Source organism: Leuresthes tenuis, unplaced genomic scaffold (genome assembly GCF_036924035.1).
Source record: "Leuresthes tenuis unplaced genomic scaffold, fLeuTen1.0.hap1 SCAF_12, whole genome shotgun sequence".
Taxonomy (NCBI): Eukaryota; Metazoa; Chordata; class Actinopteri; order Atheriniformes; family Atherinopsidae; genus Leuresthes; species Leuresthes tenuis.
Window position 1 is genome coordinate 24,284,378 of NW_027325366.1, and position 22,036 is coordinate 24,306,413.

At 37.9% G+C, this 22,036-nt stretch overlaps 1 protein-coding gene across 1 annotated transcript in view; it reads left to right on the top strand.

Annotated features, from left to right (window-relative positions):
• The window catches only part of LOC140319551 (receptor tyrosine-protein kinase erbB-4-like), a 277,450-nt gene that overhangs the window by 161,586 nt on the left and 93,828 nt on the right, over nucleotides 1-22,036 (top strand). Inside the window, exons 4-5 of the mRNA XM_072397222.1 lie at nucleotides 13,991-14,122; nucleotides 18,224-18,289. Of these exons, the coding sequence (XP_072253323.1) occupies nucleotides 13,991-14,122; nucleotides 18,224-18,289 (198 nt within the window). The remainder of the gene's footprint in view (nucleotides 1-13,990; nucleotides 14,123-18,223; nucleotides 18,290-22,036) is intronic.

A 22,036-nucleotide genomic window follows, 5' to 3' on the forward strand; every position in this document is an offset into this window, starting at 1 on the left:
TGTAATGAGGATTTGTTTTTGTCTTTGTGTAGGATATGTAAAGTACAATCTGCTCTTTAGTGCTTCCAACAATGCACTGTTAGAAGACAGTGTCAAACAGGCCTCACACGTTGCAGTTCAGTCTTATATGGATATGGATACCGATATTTGGTGTGCAGGGATAGCCACTGTGGTGCCTATATGGGCTTTGGTAGATGATTAAATCTTACATCACATCAGAAAAAGCCATTCGGACCAATGCGTTCTCACTAGCAAGTTATCTGAGCTTCGGTTTTCAACAAGAAGCGTACCTCAAAGGGTCATTTTTGGATGAGTAATGTGACAGTTCTGGGACCTGTCGCCATGAACACTTGAAAAGTCTGGATAATGATTTTAAAGATTTCCTCAGTAAAATGTATTTTATTGTGTATTCTAAAGCAGAACCATGAAGGTTTAATGCATTTCAGCTGTGGCTTCACATCTGGAGGCTATGACCATCTTTTATATACTGTGATAAAAACTGGTTAAAAAAACATTCTTCTGCTCTCTTGATTTTAAATGGGTACTTTCTAACACATTTGAAATATTAATACATTATTTTCCTGACAAAGCACAGTTGTGTCTCACTGCATATTTATATGTAAAACTGACACACATACATGAATGAAGGCCTAAATACCATTATGATTAAATGAGTTTCAAAGCTCTGCTGAGTTAATCATATACCTCAATCTTTTATTATTCTTTTGAAATGTGTTAAAGAGATAGGATAGTTTTCAAAACAGTCACACTGTGATTGTCATGCTCAGTTTCTGTCACCAGTTGGCTGTCATTCCAGCTTTACCATGTCAGTGCATGGAGACGCAGCCTTGACATAAAGATTTTACTTCAATTCCAAGGGCCAGACTGTGACTCTAACAAGTCTTTGATGTCAGAGGTGCTCAGTGCTCATCTCAGAGGAGGAGAAAAATGAAGAGGAGAGCAAATATTGTGGGAGCCGACTGGCAACTCAGTAGGTCTCAAAAGCCTCTGAGAAATCTGTCACCTTCAATCAATTTAGTTATGAGGCCTAATGAACATGATGAGATTTTGTGAGATCAGACGTTAACCTTAATATCATCAAGTTCTTTATGCATGTTGACAGGAGTGTGACTTCTTTGGCTATTGTTCTTTTTTGGCTAACAAAACTTTCTTTGTTTAGTGTGTTGATTTTGTGTCTTTAACATAAGTGTAATAATTTTTCTATCAATTTGGCTTTTTAAATATTATGAAATAGGATCCAGAAAGTATTATTTTATAGACACATGTTTATGGTTTTTTTTTATTGTTTTTCTCATTTTACATGCAAGGTATACAGTGCACGTTACAACAGCTGAATAAAAGGCTTGGTATTTTCAAAGATGCTGTTGTTATAACTTAAGATTGCATTCCATGACTTGAAAAGAAGCTGTGCTCCCAAAACTAATTTAATAACTGCATCGGTGCCAACACATAGATAAACACATACACTCACATAGACACACATTACTCTTCGACCTTAGGACTCCTCCTTCTTTCTCCCCTGACAGCTTAATAATTGATATGCTTATTTTTGCCTCTTAGGCTGAAGCCTTGGGTAAGTGGAACAGCTATTGATGGGGGCAGTGGTGGGTAATGGGACATGAAAAGCCCTTTTTTGTTCATCGCAGGTCTCCAAAGAGATACACTGGTTATTATGAATGCAACATCAGCCCTGGATTCAACACATGCCTTTGCACATGCACTCTACAGTTTCTACCTGTTGGGTCAGTCATAGTTGCTGGTTTGATAGTTTCATTACTGCATTCTGTTAAGCTGAGAGACTCGTTTTTTTTTTTTTTTTTTGGGGGGGGGGGGGGGTTTCTCACAAAAAAAACGGTAGTTGTGTCAGAGATGTGATCTAAGAATATCTCCATCACAATCTCACCTGAAACGCATTGTTAGTTTTGCACTTGGTTGCACACAAGTGCCAGAAAAAGTCTGGTGATAACAAGAGAGCTTGATGAAAAGGTTTAAACCACGATACCTTTCTCAATACAGTATGCTTGGCCAGTCACATAGAGAAGTAGGTGTAAATTTGGGATTTTCAGCTTTGAAAAGTACATTATAATATGCTGTTTAAATCAAGTCCATTGTTGCAGAAATCACTGACAATCCACATGTCTACTTTAGGCCAGTTAGAGTTGCTCACCTGGTTATAGAAGTGAACTAGCAGTTTTTTTCCATGGCTTCTCTCTTGAGTCTGTAATATCACACTGGAAACATCAAAGAAGCGTGGGTGTTCTTGCTAACTTTTGACATCTCCTTGAAAACAATCAAACAGGGTCAATATTCAGTCACGGGACTGAGATGCCCCCATAAGCCTTATAAATCATGTCTGTATAACATTCCTACGTAGTGCTCTTTGACCTCTGCTAAAAGTGTAGATTTGCCTTACATCGAAATCTTGTACTCTTGACGTGACTTAAAGCAGGAGTTATTTGTATTGTGCAGAGCGTAATGTTACTGATGAGAAAGAGAGTTGTCTGCATGACAGATGGAGATCAATCAGAAGATTCGGGGACTAAGTCTGGTTATGTGTTACCCCCTGTCGCATACCAGCTGTGTAGTGTAAACTCTAGTATTTTAGAAAAGTCCTGAGCACAAGAAGAAAGTCTCATCTCTGCCATCCTCAAGATGTAGCATCAGCGTTATTGTCTACATCTAATGCCACATTAGTGGTAATTCATCAATTTCTAAATCAATTTTCAAATAAAGGTTAATAAACATATCTTGAAGTCCAAACAAATTTGTCAATTGAGATGGTTGTCTTTGGCATTAGAACATCTGTCTGCTAAATGCATCGCAGTTTCACTCAGGGCTGGACTCATGCATAATTCCCACCATATATTTGAGCTGTGTGAACAAAGTGAAAGCATGGCCTACGGTCCATTACACACTGTCTATTAATAGGCCAGAAAAAACAAGGCCTCAGTTACATGTTGTTGCCCTGGCGAACCATGACTAAAGCCAGCATCCTCTTCGGTAAAGCCAACATACTTGGTATGCTTGTTTTAAGATACGCGCTCTGTCTGCTCAGTCTCTACATCTTTCCTTTTCTTTTTCTCTGCCTCTCTCAGGCCCTGGTTTGTTTTGTTCATTCCAGACAGTGTGGTTCATTTTAATTCAGCTGGCAGGGTGATCACACATCAGCCTTGATAAGCTAAGTGGCCCTCAGCAGGAGCAATTGAAGGTCCTTTTACTCTTTTTTTTTTTTAATCACCCACTTGTATGTCTCCTCGATAATCTTTTCTGTCTTACCTTTTTTTTTGTCTCTGTCCTAATTTGTTTCCTCTGCCTTGTTTTTCTTTCTTGCTTGTAGAATTGGCTTATCTCAAGGTATTGTAATATGTTTTTCACCCCCTCCTCCTCCATATCACCCATAAGGCTCAGATTACCAGAATTTTATCACAGCTAAAGATGAAAATAAGCACGGATGCAACCCCACACCCCTATAACCGTTCTGCCATGATTTTATTTTTTCCTCTTCTCATGTTTAAGCAGATGCTTTGCCTTGCTCTGGTTTAATTCCATAATCCCTAAATCTCAGCCATTTTTCATAAAGACTCATAGGAAACAATTGCACAAGGGATGGGCCAAATTCAATCAGCAGCCTGTGAATGCAATTATCTCAGTGGAGGAGAGGCGTATGTTTGGGGGATGGGGGCCGTGGCCAACGCCCCCGTGACATCTACTATACCTCTGAAAACATCTCTGCATTTCTGCTCAGGAGTGATTTAAAGGCTTTAACAGGTATATGTAGTGACAAAGTTGAGGACAATATAAAAAAATCAAAAGACTGACTGTGAAAGTGGTGTCCTTTTACCAGTATCAGTCCAATTTTAATACAAGTATAGTATATTCAGTGGGATTTGAAACTAAACTCTGGTTAAGAACAAAAGATTTTGTACCACACTAATGACACAGAAAAACATAGACCTTATACTTACGTAGTGTTGGGAGTTTCTACTGTGTGGTTTTTTCATATTAGGTCGCCAAGCCCAATTTTCAAACCAATTTCTAAGGAAACTGCACATCATCACAGATTTCTGTGAAACAACTCAGCTCTGATTTTCCACGGTTCAATTTCTAAGAAAATCAGAAGTGGCAGATTGTCTTTTTTTTTTCTTTTCTCACACCCACATCTGTCAGCTGTCATGTTAGTCCTTGTCCTCTCTGCCTCTCACTGAGCAGAGTAGATGCCCCCAAATTGGAGCATGCCTGTATTCTGACCTTTGCAGTAAATTCATTGTGGCCAGGTCTTCCTTGTGTTCTTTTTTTTTTCAGAAGGACTTGCTGAAATGTTCTGAAGAGATGGCAAACCTATGAATAAGAAAAATTGAAAAGTAGCATGTTCAGTTCCAGGGCATGGTGAGGAGGCTTCGAAACAATGTGTTGTTTGCAACCTTTTGATTTTATGATTTAAATAAAAAAAAAAAATAAGAAAAATGAGTCTTTTGAATGTAAGTCATAAGGTCTGTGTGAAGGTTTGCAGCACAGCTTGGGCCTGGTGAGTTCCATTTAAGAGTTGAAAGTCCTTGTTGCAGCAGGACTGTCCTGATGTCTTGCCCATTGCTATTTTCTTTCTACAATCAAATAAAAGCCACCAGCGCCTTGTTGGGATGGTATGAATAAACTGAAATTGAAGATTGATTTGAATCACAGAAACATTTCATGAAACCAATTCCTAAAGCCCAGTGACCACATTCTGACAGTTATGTATTCTTCAATTCACAGAGATGATGACTGCTCTCATGTCCTCCGTTTCCAGTAATCTTCACAGCCTTTGGCCTTCTCAAGAAAATGTATCCCTTTTCCAATGTAATATTTTCTAGTAGATATTTCAGATTCCTTCCACAAGCACTTCATTGCTGAGCAGGAACAAAATGGAGCTCTAAATTTGAATGAAACAAAAGGCAAAGACTAATGACAAGACCAGCACTTTCCAATTCACAGGATTGTGCTTGGCGATCGAAGAAGCTGCTCACTACACCGAAAATCAGTGTGCACAACACTTTGTGCATGTCACGCCATCTATTGCTGGAGCCAGTCAGCCATGAATGTCGGTCACCATGTTGAAATTAAATATGCATTCAATGCACAAGGTCCCCCACACACAGTTGTGCTTGCATATGTATGTGTAGCACATTCTTAAGCACATACTGCCTGTACTCTTACAGTAAAACCTCATTTGTAGCTGCATGTTTGCATTTGTTCAATCTTTAATAGCTTCCTTTTTCTGCCGTTCATAGTTTTTTTCTTCTCATTTTTCACATGTTCCTCTCTTCCCTGCCTCACACACAACCACATACTGCCCACGCTGCTGATCCTGACCACAGTATGTTCAGAAGTGTCAAATCCCACCCCTGCCATCTCTCTGGTGAACCTCTTATGTAGCACTTTTATCCGTTCAAATTAATGCAGTTGTTCTTTTCAGGTCAATAGTTAAAGACATAAAAGTGCAATTACATATGAATGAGTCACACCATTTTAAAAGGGGACTGTGATGAGAGTTAAAATTACATCCCCTTTCCGTGGGAGGTGCTCCATTCATTGATTTTAAGGACAATATGAAGTTTCTGATTCAATGATGTCATTCATGTCATACTGTTAAATCTATAGTAAGGAATCCCTTGTGTGTTAGTATATTAATTGAATCTTAATACAGGTAGCCTGAATTCTGGAGTATTGCGTATTAGTCAAGTCTTCTTGATATAAGTGTGCATGAGTCATCAGAATTACTTACTGGATGTTGTGACATTCTTTCTGTGACTTCTGATTCTAAGATAAATCAAGGGTTTCTGGCCTGTTGGCTGAGTGGATGTCATTGTGTATTTAAATCTGCTGCCAGTTTGTCTTTTGGCCTTGGAGCCCATAAATAATCGTGCAGATTTATCCTGATGTGGTTGTGAAAGAAATGTGTGACATCAAGCATCAAGACACATGATGCTTAGAAAAAAAAAAAAAAATGGGTCATATTATACTGTGTGCTGTCATGAACAAATAAATTATGCTTTATCTTATGAATACACCACCAAAAGGTAATGAATATAGAATAATGGAGCTGTTCACCAGTCTAAAGTCAGAAACTTAATTTATTATTATTTGTTCTGAAAACTAATGTTATCAGGTTACCTCTGTTTTGGTTTGATTGTCTTAATTAAAGCTTCTGTTTTTTAATTGGATGTGTGAATCTAAAATAACTTGTTATTTCAAAGGAAGGGGGCAATTCTAACTTATCTGGGTGCAGGAAAAAATAGGATCCAGTGTTACTGGAGCATAACCCATACAAAAAATTAAACTCAGAGGGCTCTGGCATAATATAAGCCTTTTTTTTCAGAGATGATTCTGAAACAAAGGCATAGCATTAGGGCTAAACCAACAAACTGGTTTCTTTTTTATATCTATATATCTATATTCCATAAAGTTATTGACGCTGAATTGTGCATTGAATTGCATTTTGTAATTGTTACATACTTTGACTTTTATTAAATCAACCATCTTTTTGAAAAGAAAACATACAAAGATAACACACAGACACGCGCACACTCTTTATTCTTAGTAGAACAAAGTGATGCACTTTTTTCTCCCGTTTGCCACACATGATCATGACAAATGTATGCACTCAAGCAAAAACATTTCCATTTTAGTATGTCTTCAACCTTCATGTGAACACAGACATAGACATGCACTTTACATCTGTGTGTCACCACTGCTTTTACTCGACAACAGAAGGTACTGGAGGGCAGGATGAAACTGTGTGTTGGCAGCAGATGATGGATTGGAGAGGAGATCACCTATTTGTAGAGCAAAAGCAGAGATTTGCTCTCCTGACATCCACTGTCAGCCACCAAGTACCTCAAAACGCAGTGATTGACACAGTTCTGTGTGACAACATGAGCATCCTAAAACTCTACACAGGAATCCCCTTCTTTTGGAGCTTATTGTTCAGTGTTGCATCAGTGCTGCATTTGTAGTGAGAGCATGTTTTATTTTTTTTTACCAGGACACAGTCTTTTTTTGTGACAAGGACACAAAAATGAACTGAATTTCTCACAGGATTTTATGGAATAGACAAATGAAGTGTGTACTTGTTTTAATACACATTAAGGCTGGAAGGTAGAGTTACACATATATTTGTTTTAGCCAGGAAAGCCTAGTTTGTCTACCATCTGAACCAGCATTATTTATTTGGTTTAATTTTCTTTCTCTCTTTATTTCTGCTTTGGCTTAGTGTTTGGTTAGGTTTAGACATGCAAAGCTTACTTGATAAGAAAACATCATGGATGGCCTTTCAATATGATTTAAAATAGATCACCCCACAACAATAAGTGCATCTTACAAATCATCTTGTTCTTGCATACCGAAAAATGAGTCCTTCATGCCTGCAAATGTGGTTTGAAAACCTACCACCAAACACCCCCAGCCCCTATTTCAATCCATCTATCTGAATAAAATAGTTTTTATCTGAATGGGTTTTAGTTGGGAACTGGTTGTGTATTATGAAGTATCTTGATTGGCTCTGTTTCATCAAGTGGTTTTGTTCTCTAATTTAATCAATTATTCATTCTCAAACTTCCACTACTTTCTTTGATCTAACCAAATATCCATCCGCTCATTTTTCTTTGTTCATTTCACTTTTCTCCTTCCTGTATCATTTATCGCACATTTTCCTTCTCTTCAAACTGTATCTGCCACAGCCGACACGGCTTAACTGTAATTGAACTAACTCAACACAGTTGGCATACAGTAGCTCCACAATATATATATATGTAACAACTGGCTTCTTTAACTGTTTCTTTTAGCCTACTTTGCAGTTGATCACTAATTATCAACTGCAAAGTTGCCAAATTGATCACAGTTGATCACTAATTATTCATTGTTTGGTAATAAAACAACGAGCAATTGAATATTTTTATTGATCGTCTTTCTAAAGCAGTTCATAATAGGAGCTGCAGAGGGACAGCTGACTACTGACATTCTCCACCCACATTTCCTCAGCTCTTCAGTTGGGATTCAAATTAGTGGCCCTCTAGTTACACGCCTACTGATAAAGCAAACTGGTAATTTAATTGATGCTCAAAGCATGTATAGTAATGAGGGCCTCATTACTGCCAAGTCTGAGCTGTGTGCCTATGCGTGCATGCATTTTTTAACATGCCTCTTTCCACACATATGTGTGGGTGTTTACTCCTCTGTACCATCTCTCATTTTGATATTTCAGCTGGTCTGGGTATAGAGTGCATCTTAACAGCAATGTCAGCCTTCCACTGTGGTGTCCAGCAGCACCGGTGTATGAGCATTTAGCTGCTTTGACTTGGAATACATTATCATTTTCTTGCGGCTTCCCAAGTTTCTTTCCACTGAGCCCTGAGCTGCATTAAGCCTGAACCAAGTTCAAGTCAATGAGACCATACAGAATAGACCCAGGATAAATTCCTCTACTAGATGAAAGATGAAATCCCTCTGTTTTTTTTTATTGAATGCTTGTCTATCTACTGTAATTGCCTGACTGTTTGCATGTATTTCTGAATCTCCTGATGCCTCGCTATCTTTCTTACTATCTAGTTGAGAGTGATTGCTCTTACTGACAACTTGGTTGTGGTACAAGCCTTTTATTGTTGGCTGTCATTGCATAAAAAAAAGAAAAATAACTTGTATCTGCCCTGACTCAGGGATGCAAACTGGTCTGGACTTTTGTAGTTTAGCCTTACATGCCTTGCAAAATGGATTGTTTTCATAAATTGTGAAACCCAGCTATACTACATGGTAAACTTTCTGTATTTAGCAGGTGTGTTTTTCTTCATGCACGTAAGGTATAGTTTAAACTGGTACAGTGCGTGCTGTCAGAGGCATGTTGGCTTAAGCAAAGATATATGTCATTGTCAGCTGTTAGAAGTTTTCTCTGAAAACATTTTACAATCTCGCCTTTGTTTGTCCAGATATACATTATGAGGTCAATGATGACTGTCATAACATCTCTGAGGTCTCAAATTTTGTGAAAGTTCTTCAACTGTAATATTGTTTCTGAAATACATAGTGGTATCACGCTTATGTTAATGGAAGTTCATCACATGAATCTACTTAGGAATGCAGAACAATACACTTCATTTGGGGATATTCAATATTGTAATTCTTCAACACCAGAGCAAATCAACCATCTATTATGTCCTACATATTTCTTCATTTAACAATCCACACAACACTTATTAACTCAGTCTCACAAAGCCATTAATATGTTTTCTTTTCTTTTTCCTGATAATTGGTTTGCTATTGGCCTTCTTTTCTTAATCAAACTCATCCCCACATAGTAATAAAGAAAAAAAAAATCACACCAAGCACTTACCATCAAAATAATTGCCTGCATACATTTGTTATGCCTCCCTGAATTTCATATTGTTTTCTGCAAATGGTCATGCAGCCTGATATTGAAGATTGCTGTGCCTTTGAAGCCATACATTCATCCAGAGATGCTTGGAGTTGCTCTTGGGAAAGGCAGGGTGGTATAGGGTAGTTCAGAAAAATAAGCTGTTATTGCAAGGTGAACAAATTAATTGAGATGTTTTCTCAACCCACTAAACAATCAACAAAATGATTTTACCACTGATGTCCCCGTGGCCACTGGCTGCACACCCAGCAAAGGTGCAGGGCAAGCATTTCCTTTTAATGGGAGCAAAACCAGCATTAGTAATCCATGCTATAGTAGATATTATGCAATGTGCATTTGTTTTTTATTTATATCTCAACGAGAGAGGCCATGGGATATATAGTTGTCATGGATGAGATGGCAACGAGGAGCCAATTAAACTGTTATCCAGAATCTTGTACTGTCTATATCATATTGCCAAGCCATTTATTTTATATCCACATGCATTGCACCATAAGACTAAGATTGCAAGGATGGGGAATCCTTTTGAGCTGTGTTCAAGGTCATTCATTGTGACAGTGAGTGTGCCATACATTGTTATAGAGTGGCTTCTCACTAATGACAGCCTGCTGCAGTAGCTTTAGACATGTTGTGCCTTACTTTGTATGTCTTTGGGATTTTCTACTCAGCTTTTTTCTGTAAAAACTGATTTTCAAAACATTTTTCTATGCCAATTAGTACACTTTTCTGCTTAAATGATTTCATGCTCGTAACTGGGGTGCTTCTTTTCCACATCTTTTTAAAAGTGTATGCATAATAATGCATATGCAAAAGTAAGAACAGCTGATTGATTAATTGATTTGACTTCCAAAACCTCAAGCAATCCCTGGATTCATAGTAAACACAAGAAACTTGTGCTACAAAAGAAAATGTACCAGACTTGGTGAATAATCCCTATAGACCAGTGAGAAGTGCTGACCAACATGTCATTGTGGTAATCAAGTGGGAACCTCCTTTCATCAGTGTTTTGTCTAGTTGGGCTCTCAACACCTCCAGGAGGTTAGACAGTGATTACTGGCATCCCAGAGTCACCCCTCTAATGCCAGCCATCACTGCTCCTCACACCACAATCTTTTCTTCCACAACCACAAGCCTCTCACCAACTGCACACCAGTCATAGCGGGGTGGGTATTCAAACCCTGCTTCGGATAGGGGGGAATGAAAGTATAGAGTGTCCAGAGGTGGAGGCAGGACAAGACATAGTAGCAGATTCAGCAGAAAACTCACCTAAACAGTCCTACAGTCACTAACCCTCTGAGGTCTATGATCACGCCGGCGTGACCAGATCGCATGACGTCATTACGGCTCAGACCCCAGAAGGCAAAGAATGCCAGCAAATACCAAGCAAAGGCCATACAGGCCAACTCACCTGAAATGGCTGCCTGGTTTCAAAAGGCTCACACGGGCCACACTCTCCACTTAAATAAATCCTGGATTTCTTCCTTGCTTCTCCCAAAAGTCTGTTTACCCTAAGTGCTCCCCCTGCTGGGCCCCCTGCTACTGTTGCTTCTTCAAATCCAAATCCACTGACTGGCCCTTACTGCCTCATCTGACATTTCCTTCACTCAGTGCGGTTACAAGCGTGCCATCAGATCGGATTAATGGCTAAATTACAATAAGATTGAGTTATTCAGTTCATATAGACGGCTTAATCTGACAAGAAATCGAATTGGATTGGGTTACTTGCGATCAAATTAAGACACCGGGATAACTCGATCCAATTACCAACTGAACGTGCACGTAGACGACAGTGGATCGGATTGAGCGTTCTGCGCATGCTCAAGATTTTTTCCCGCGATCGTCCCCCGGAAGTCGAAGCATACAATATTACTGTTGTTGTCGCTGCCTCAGAAAGAAACTAACAACGCGATGGAGAATGCGCCGTTGTGCATCGTGTTTGGGCCATAACCAGCTCATCACAAATGTAGAGGGACGTAGCTTCATCTTGCTCTTCGTTCGCCATCTTTCTCAAATGCCTTAGTTTTGTTGTTGTTGGTGGTGAAGATGTCAACCGGAAATGGCTTAGTGATTGGTTAGGTTTCATTTACCCAGAAAGAAAAAGATCTCAGATCCAGATGAGTTGAAGAGGCACATCATAGACTGACTGGTGCACGCTCAGGATGGCAGATTGGATCAAAGAGAAGTTTTGGTGCAATCTGTTGGTTCCTTAGCTAGGCAACTTTTTCTTGAATTGGCTCTATTGGACCAATTGGACCAATCTAGAATTTAATGAAAATTATTTGATTGGATTATGATTGTATTGCTATAAATTGGACTCTATTTGGATTTTATCTTTGAAGTGCCTTGAAATGGCATTTGTTGCGATTTGGGCTATATAAATAAAACTGAATTTAAATGTAATTGAACTGAATACAGCAGGAGAAAAATGAAGACAGAGAGGGAAGATGATGTAACCATTTCTTCCCCTTGGTTTTCATTGGTAATGGGATTTCACTGACAAATGAAATGGACCACCTTGAAACGGTGACAAGGACATAGCAGGAATACTGAAAATGCAGTATTGTGTTTCATTGAGGCATAGCTGCATGAACCAATAAAGTTAACTGAAATTAGCAAACCAAGGCCCAATGATCCATGTTACTTTTTAAAACAACAGCAACAAACAAAATAGGTAATTCTCTTGACCAATAATTACACCTACACATAGGCTGCATTCCTATGTGGAATCCTGAAAACCAGCATGCAAAACGAAACCACGAACCAGCTCAGTTACATATAAGTTACCACAGTATGAGAATTCACTCAAGTAATGATCACCAAGGAATTTTATATTATTGAGCATTAACTGACATTCGATTGGAACAGTGGCCTATTGAGTGCACCTCGCAAATTGTTTCTGGGGGGAATAAAAAAGTCTTTATGTATATTTAGGGTAAATGTGCATTGTGACAGTCTCTCGGATGAAAGGTAGCATCAAGCCCACCACACCACTCCACTGACCCCAAATATCTTGTTTGGTGCTTAATAAACTGATGGTCATGTATGTAAATATTGAACAATGGAATACAGTAAAGTAAAGTTGTTGTCAATTTGTGACTAATTTCATTGTAGGAGTCCTGGTTGATTTATTGTATGTGTTCTTTGTTTATCAGCAGGTCTTGTGCAAAACAAAAGCCCCTTTTCCCCCTAAAATTTTGTTCACATTAACTCATTATCACTCATGACTCGAATATGTTTACAGCAAAATTTTATATATTTTGACTCCAATTAGAAAGCAACCAGCCAGGATAAATAATGATAGTTCTTGGGGGATGGACATTACGTGTATTCACACTGGAGCAAGATTGAGAAGTCCTGCTGGCATTTTTGTCATAATAACTGCTTTGCTTTGTCTGTTGGTTTCTCCATTGCCCTACTTTGCTGGCAGCATCCTATTGTGAAAACAATTTGATTTTCAGACATGGCCTTCTCTTAGACGAGAGATATTCCTCCTGTGGTGAGAATCAGGATTAATTTCTCTTCCTATACCCTCCACACATGCAGAAAGGGGGAGAGGTATCACTGAAGTTGGGGAATGGTGGCTGTGTAGGTATACTAGTATAACCTATTATCCAAGAAGAATCATTTAATCGAGACTTTGTTGAACAATATTGTATTTGGCCGACTCTGTGCAGTGCTGGCGGGACACCTCATGTATGATTATATGTCTCATCCCTTTCAGCCCTGTGTCAGTAATCTGTTTGTATGGAGATAGAGAACTTGCAAGCTCTGTAAATAATGCAAATCTGCCACTGGGCTTTCCTTTGTCTTTCTTTCTCACTTTTCATGTCTCTGTGGTTTTCTGCAATGTATTTTTGTCTCTCTCTTTTTCTTTGCTACCCTTTCTCCCTCACATCAGAAAGGATTAAGCATTCTCTAAACTCCTGGACAACAATAATCTGAACCACCCTCTGTATCCAACCAGTGTGTCTCTGTGTGTGGCAAAAGAATCAATTTTCCCTCAAAGCTTGACGATCATTGGTTTGACAAGCCATTGCACATTATGATGGTGTGGCACATCATCATCCTTGATGAAATATATAATTACAAACTTATCAGACCTACTGGGCTTAAATCCCAGATGGATTTAGTGCTGTGGTAGTAGCATGGGATAATTGATTCTGTCTGTTCACAGCATGAATTAAAAAAAGATGGTGAAAACAAAAGTTTGGGGAAAAGTTTTGAAGCATTTTAACACAACTTTGTTCTGGTTGGCTCATGACGATAATCATCTATAAACTACGTGATGTAAGATTTACTGTTCACATTCCTCACAAAACTACCGTCCCTTTTTCTCCTCTGATGGAGAGAAAAGTGACAAAAAATGATCTATTATTGTCCTTTAGCATGTTTGTCGCTTTGATCATGCCAGTCGTTCATGATCCATACAGTGTGCTGCTCACCTTGCTGTCAATTCATGGTAACATGAGTACTGAATTTGTTGCATCTTTCTGACAAAAACAAGTAAACACCCAGAAACTACTGTGTGCATTTGTTCTGACTGTCTAATCTTGCTCTTTCCTGCAGAGATTCTTAGTGGAGGTGTGTATGTTGACCAGAACAAGTTCCTCTGCCATGCAGACACAATCCATTGGCAAGATATTGTCAAGAATCCACGTCTCCACCCTGTAGTGGTGCCGGCCAACAGCAGTGTCACATGTAAGTAACCCAACAAGCACATGTACTGTGATATTAACTGTGTTTTTTGAGGGCTGACCAGTGACTCTGAGAGCAATGCGGTGTGTTTCAGAAGCCTCATATCCCACGCTTTTCATTCATTCACACCTGGAAGCTGCACAATGCAAGTTTGATCTCCCAGGTGTTGCACAGTAACTCTGTGGGTTAATAGGGTAAAGCATTGACATTGCACTGCACTTCAATAATACTGTTGGATGCTTTATGGATTGTTCAGAGACATCAATGCAGCAGAACCATGGGTGTATATATATATATTTTTTTTCCCTTTTGTTGCAAAACCTATATAACCCAGAAGTCAATAGAACTTGACTGCCAACTGTTGGCAACTGAATTCTCATGATCTGTTCAGTTTGAACCTAGCCTGAAACTGCTGATATCAAGCAGAGATTGTGAGTGCTCTGCAGAGCTCGGCTCACTGCTGTCCAAGTGGTTTTCCAGTTGGTTAAACTTGAAGGCTTCAGACTCAATGAAACCTACATCAGGCACCATTACATTGATATCAGTTAGTTTATATCCCTTTGTTGTGGTTTTTTTCTTTTAATTTCTTTTAATTGATTTAAGCACTTACACAATTCTTGAGATTAGTTGGACAAAAAGGTCACTGAGTTCCAGTAAATTCTAACCATATTTTTTGGGTCTTTTTTTTTCTGTGGGGGATGTTTTTGCTTCTTTTTTTCTTTTTTCTTTTGACCCATGAGTTTCTCCCACTTCCCATCATATTTATATAATTCTCAACCAATAAAGTCAGCGGATAAGCACAGATTTGATGACTCATGAGAACTAGTTGTACATGAAACTTTCCAGGGTCACATACAAAAATTTGTGTGTAGTTTTATTTCTAAATTTACGGGTATACACTGCAGAAATGTAGCTTTTACTTAATTTTTTTATGAAATCTTTCATACATATAGTATTTTATAAATCCTAGACCTTTGGAAACTAGACACACACACTTGTACAGACATATTGTTTTATGTAAATGAAAAAACTCCCCAGATTAGTCATCTGCACATATGAACATTGTTTGCACCACAGCTGCAGTAAATAGATACGATAATGAAAGCAACAGCAAAGAAAATGAACAAATCCCAAATATGAACCTGAGACAAATATCAGAGAGTTAGAGAAAGTAATTATGGTTTATTTTTTTTGTTTAAGGAATCATGAGCTGAACAAAAACTGAATGGAAAATAGTAATAGAAGCAAGTACCTTGTGTGTTCAGAGCAAAAGACAAAGACATGGTCAAATAACAAACAAGTGAACAAAAAGCACATCAGAATCAAAACTTTGGGTTAGGGTTACAGTTATACAGTTGGAGAATCGCATGTTGGAAGCCTACAGCAGTGCATGAATCAATCTTGTGCCAGGAAATCAGGACACTGTAACACAGCATTTATTTATCACACTCAGATTTAATTTGGAGTATGATAGAAAAAATAAGCGTACAAATAAGAACAAATAATCACTATTCTCATGAAAATATGCATTTTTGATTGAAACTTCGAATTTTGTCAGTTTTTTTCTTCTATTTTTTCCATTTATACCTCACTATGTCAGGGTTAAGTTTCTCTAGAAACATGTATATTATGCAAGTTTAAGAGAAAATTTAATGTGCACACATTCTCCTTACACATCCTTCCTTTTAAAAATACCAGTTTACACATAGCGGAAGGCGTGTGCTTGCTTTTTGTGTGTACACATTGTTTATGTGTATGGCCCTTGAAGTTCAGTTTCACAGGACTGTGGGCACATTCAGAACCCTAGTTTATACCCACAACCATGACATCAGCCCTTGCAGAGGCCTCTCACACAGTGAGCAGTGCCTGTGAGTCGTGACAAGAGGAATGGTCTAAAAGAGATGCCCATCTTAACCTGTTTCTTTCACTCCTGATGAGTGGCTATGTGTGAGCAGCTAACCATTGTCATCAAAACGTCACCCCTTGGCCCCATTATGTTGCTCTTCTTACAATAACAATTCACAATGACTGCTTGTTCAAATCACTTTAATGTCCCACTGTAGCCAGCTGGAAGACAATGAACACACTGAGTTATGATGGAATTTATTAGACTGAAATAAATATACTTAATCTGTCAGGGAGTAGGAGATGATGGTTGATGTGGTTGTCAGTGAAGTTAGAATAAATTTAGTCACCTCATTGACTCATTTCTGTTCTGTTCACAACACTTTTCCTTTTGTTATTGTGTCAATTGATTTGGTCTTCAAGTTGCCTGACACGTAAATCCTTTGTTTATTTTTTCATTTTATGAAACAAAATAAAAAAGACAGTAAGCATATGCCCTTGGATATCTTCTCACATTACTTGCTAGTGGCTTCAGATGCATATTAACAACTAATGGCATTGATATTCTGCTCAATCACCCTCCTCCCTGCAGCCCTGTTAGCCTGGGATCGACCCCGTCTCCGGTGCAAGTCCTCTGCCACCACCAAAGATCAAGGGTCTCCAAACTTGTAATCCACCATTGAGAACATAATCTCTATTTCATTCTTTAGGGTCACACATGTTTTGCATTGATATTGCCTGTGAATTCTTTGTGCAATAGTTATGTTCTGTTTATGAGTTTCTTTTGAAAAGCATTACACAGTTCAAAATCGCTACCTGTATGAAACCTCCTAACATCATACTCACATGGTTTACCTCAAACCAGCACCAGTGTGGCTGCATTTCCACCCTCAGGAGCTCTATTTAAAGAAATCTGTTAGATATAATGGTGCAGGAAAAAGAGGTGGGAAACATTCATTCTAGGTCACTAACAATTTTGAAGTTGAGATAGTGAAGGTCTAGGAATGTGAACAAAATTTGTTTAGCTTGACTTTATTTGACACCTGCCTCTTAGTGCAAAAATATAACTAGGAATATGAGAGGTTCTGCATACTTTGCCCTGTCTGTCAACTATTTACGACTGGATGACATTTATGATATCAAGCAATTTGTTATGCTTCTTTTTCATATGGTAAAGACTGTCAACCTCTGCCTTGAATGTTGTCCAAGTCCCAGACTGAAGGGAACATATTGGCCAAAAAAATGCTTAGAAAAAACAACAATAGACAGAGACGGAGGGAAATAAATAGGCACGCGTAGCAGGGGGTAATATTGAGGGATGGAGTGATGGCGAAAGACATGAAATGTGTAATAAAAAGGCTCATAAATGAGGAAGAAGAGCAGGGCAGAACACAAAGAGGTTCACATTGGGCTATAGACTCAGTCTGATGCTAATAGCTCTCTTCTGGAGAGGCTAATGGATAGAGGACAGCACTTTTGCACTTATCCAGACTCAGTTCCTTTCTCCTCTCAGTCAGTTACTGGACAGTTAATTAAGTCCTCAAAAAACCATGAAAGGGTGGTGGCTACAACTCTGAGGGTATGATATTCATTTCTGTTTCTCTGCTGCTTTTTTTCTCAACCTGATATGTGCCAAGAAGAATTCCAAAATAATCTTACTCTCACAAAGCAGCTTCTGCCAAAGCTATTTGAGTTCTTTCTTTTTTTTTGTGGACCATCACGGACCACTTACGGGCATGCAGGATTTTATCAGGGTCATAAGCTTACTTGCATTAAAATAAGAATACTTGAAAAAATAATAATTTTCATTACAAGTTTTGAAACTTTAGATTACCCTGATTAGTAAAAATATAATCATCTCATTTGGTCATAAAATTAACTACACTTCAGTCTTAGAAACTGCTTTTCTTGCAGACTGTGCTTGTTATCTTAGGTTTTAATTACAATAATCATCAAGCACTCACAGATAAGTGTTCAAAATGCCCTTGTATTGAAGGGCTGAATCTTAAGAACACGTACAAATAATTAAATAACATAGACTCACAGTAGGTGTTTTCAAAAACAAACCACAGGACCTGTCGCAGTTTTGCTCACTCTTTGGTTTAGATTGGCCTTCACTGAAGTACTTGGAAACACACTCAACTTTTGGGTATTTGGACTATAGTAAGGTTTAGCAGACATTTTTGGATACCTCTGATTGCATTTTATGAAGTTACCTTTTAAAATGCAAATCACCTCTTTTCATGAACTTGTGTGCAGGTCAAAAGTGCCATCGTTCCTGTAACGGCCGTTGCTGGGGCCCCAAGGAGGACCAGTGTCAAAGCTGTAAGTACATTGCTATTTTGAGATTAAGATGCACCACGAGACCCTGTTTGGGAGCATGGCTTGTTTGACTGACATGCCTTGGAGGTTATAGGAGTGACCGATGTATATAATTTATGAATATATATGATTTGTTGTTTATTTTTATATATTGTTCTCAGATAATTTTGTATGTTTTGAATGGCACTATTTTATCTATTTACATATTTTTCTGTTTATTCCAGCCAATACTTGTTCTTTGGTCAAATAGACTAACATACCGTTAAAGGATTATTTTAAAAATGTTTTCTTTAATGTAATACAATACAGCATTTTTATTATTATCACAGTGAATGGGAAGTGTGGTTGCACCCCACTTACTAAACCACCAAGCCTTAACTAGTAACTTAGTACTGCTTCTGTAACGTACGGCTCCAAAGAAATCTAAAATGAATGGCGGAATCCGAAACTTAAGATACAAAACCAATAACTAATGTATGACATCACATCAGTCACATCCATACAGTCAATTTATGTGCCATAGAATTTAAAAGCACAAAACAAAACACTGTTGCGGTTTTATTAAATTGTGTGATTGTTAGAAACATTGGTTACTCTCAGAGTAGTAATTCAACTGCATTTACTTATTATAGTGTTAGAAGCTCACTGAGGTCAAAGGCTCAAAGGTGACATTTAGCATTCATGTGACTGTAACTGGTAATGCTGTCTAAGTTTCCAAATTCTTTTTTGGTGGAATGACTAATGACGTTATGCAAACTACACAGGCATTATTCTGTAATGCTTGTGTCTCACATAATAAACAATGATCACGTAAAATCAGTAGAACTGTCACTGAACACACATATTCCATTTGTCTTTATTCAGTTTCTCTCTGATAAATCCAAACCTGAAACAGTTCTCATATTTTGGCTGTAAAGTTTATCTTGTCATATCTGCAGCTCTAGTGGGACACACTATGAGACCACTTAATGGCCATAGTTAATCTTGTTAATTACTATTGGCCTACTAGGGAGTATGCTGTGCTCCAGTTTCCACCCATCTATTTTTTTTACCCATTTATTTTTCTTTCTATGGGTCTTCAGAGGTCTGAATCCTATTCTATTGGCCATTAGGTGATAGGCAACCATACACCTATGGACAATTTAGAATAATTAAAGAATGAAAGGAATAAAGAAAAAAAACTTTAGACTGTTGGAGACAACTGGATCTTGTGAGAAAATCTACATAAACACAGAAAGAACTCCACATTAAAAAGCTCTAACCGAGGTTTGAACCAGGAACCTTATTTCTGTGAAGGCATGCTGCCCGATCTGGGGATACAAAAAAAAAATATGACATAACAACATTACATTTATCTATTTGGTTTGGAATTTAGAAAAGAAAACAAAGGTTTTCTACATATGCTTCATAATGTAAGCCTTCCCTAAAATGAACTTCCAGGTCTTGTATTAAAACTTAATAGTAAGTCATTAATTGCATAGCAACACTTTGTTGAATGGAAATATTTTGTCTTTCAGTACAATGATAAAGTGTACAATTTGCATTCAGTCCCATGTCAAATGGCTATCTTGCGAGTAGTCATAAGTATGGCCTACTTCTATTGGCATTGACATGAACACAACATTCATTACGAGTCCTGAAGCTAGTTTTCACTTAAGGTGCTGCACTCAGGTCTGCAAGAGTGGGTACATCTCATTTTTCCTTACAAAAACATGTTCAACATTCCATGTAAAGACTCTGGTAAACTGATAGCAACAATTTAAGGACAAAAAAAATATGTAATTGATTGACTGATTATATCTGTCTGGAAAACATCTTGCAGATTAGCTTTTAAAAAAGATAGATACATAAATAAATGAATAGATGAAAACATACTCTTTTTTTTCTCTTAAATTTGCATATTGCTTCTTCCCGCTATATTAAATATTGATTGCACTCCCCGCACCTTCAATTTTCTCTCCTTCCTCCATCACTCCATATGTTGACCACATCATCTTTGTCTTCAAATCTGGCATGTGATATTTGCTCTACGGTCTTGATCTCATTAAGATATTGAGGAAACAACTGAAAAGTTTACAAAACGTCACTGACCAGGCCCAGATATGTCACAGCTCAGTTTTCTTACCATTAGTTAACTGTTATCTCTGCCTAGTCGTCTGTTCATTTGTGGATGATGTCATGATTCACCCTGGTCTTTCCTCATTTCCATTTATTTGATAATATTGTTCTGCTAAAATTCCTAGAATCATTAAGTAGCAATGACACAGTTTTCTTAATGTCTTACGTTATATTTCCATGTATGATTATTCAGTTGTCTCCAGATCAGCAATATAATGCAGTTAATAAAGAGAAATTGATAAATCCAAAAAACAAATCATACTTAAGTACCACAGATGTTACGTGAGGGAAGGTATTCTCACAATTTAGAGGTAGATTAGTTATCTGTTTATATTTCCAAGAAGGTGCAACATAAAACTTCAGCATGAGAGGTGTAACTCTGCACACAACTATATTCAGATAGGGACTGCACAGTAGTGTGGTAGTTTGTACGATCGACTCACAGCAAGAGAGATCCTGGTTTGAATCCTGGGTGAAGCCTGTCTGTGCCTTATTATGTAGGTTAGCACAGCTTTTTTGCACTGATTGGGCCATTCTACGTTACTGGGACACTCATTGGACTGTAAATAGAACAGTCTGTGTTAAAGTTTAATTGCATTTGCGTCATAAGAGATAATTTACAATAAATGATGTGTTCCATTATGGTAAAAGACGACAAATGATCTCTAGCTTTGGGTCTCATGTCCACTTCTACCATGGTCTCTTGCAAGCGACATGCCAGATGTTTCATCCTTGTTTTCTATTCAAAGCTAAGCACGCATTATAATTTCCTTAACAACTAGTTTTAAATGTCTAAACTCAAATAAGAAAGCAGACAGCAAGTGAAAACAAATGTAGAGTTCGGAAGGCAATGAAGTACTGCTGAAGAAATGTACTGAGTCGGATGGGAAACTATACAAAGTCCTCTTGGATGAAAATTGCATATAATTGCGCGGTGAGAATTATTTTCTGCCTTTTGATATTCTGAATAGTGGTAGTCTTATAGTCCTGACAGTGACAAAAATCCCTGTCATATGAAGACATAACATAAAATTGCTGTTGCTTAAAACATTTCCAAACTTTTGCTCTGCTCCAAAGAAGTTGTGGTTTTGGATATGCAGCATCATCTAACAAAATCAACATTCAATGAACTTAAAGACACCTGTGCTGTGATTTTGTCTAAACATACTAGTATAATGTTTTCCTACAAAGAAAGTTAATAGAATATTTAGATTTTCTCACATTGTCCATATCACTTTAGGCAGTAACCACTTCCACTTCCATGCATGTATACTGGGACAAGGATGGTGGTCCATTTATATGGTCATATTGAGCTGTAAACATAGCTCAACTCAACTGTAACCATGCTGAAAGTCATTCATTTAGAGTTGTGCTTCTGTCCAGTCTGCAAATGTATTTTTTTGCATTAGCTCTCTGTAAGCTATTGGTTTTACTAATCCCTGGAGAAATTATCTTTCTTAGTTGTGTTCAAATTATTTTTTATTACATGCATTGATCAAATTCATTCTTTCTCTTGGAGTGAGGCATTGTTGGAGCTTAAAACTGATAAATCTGTGATCATATGTGATATTCCTTGTGCCATCAAGTGCAGAATGCATCTGTTCTATTAGCTGGACAGCAAGCAGCATCATT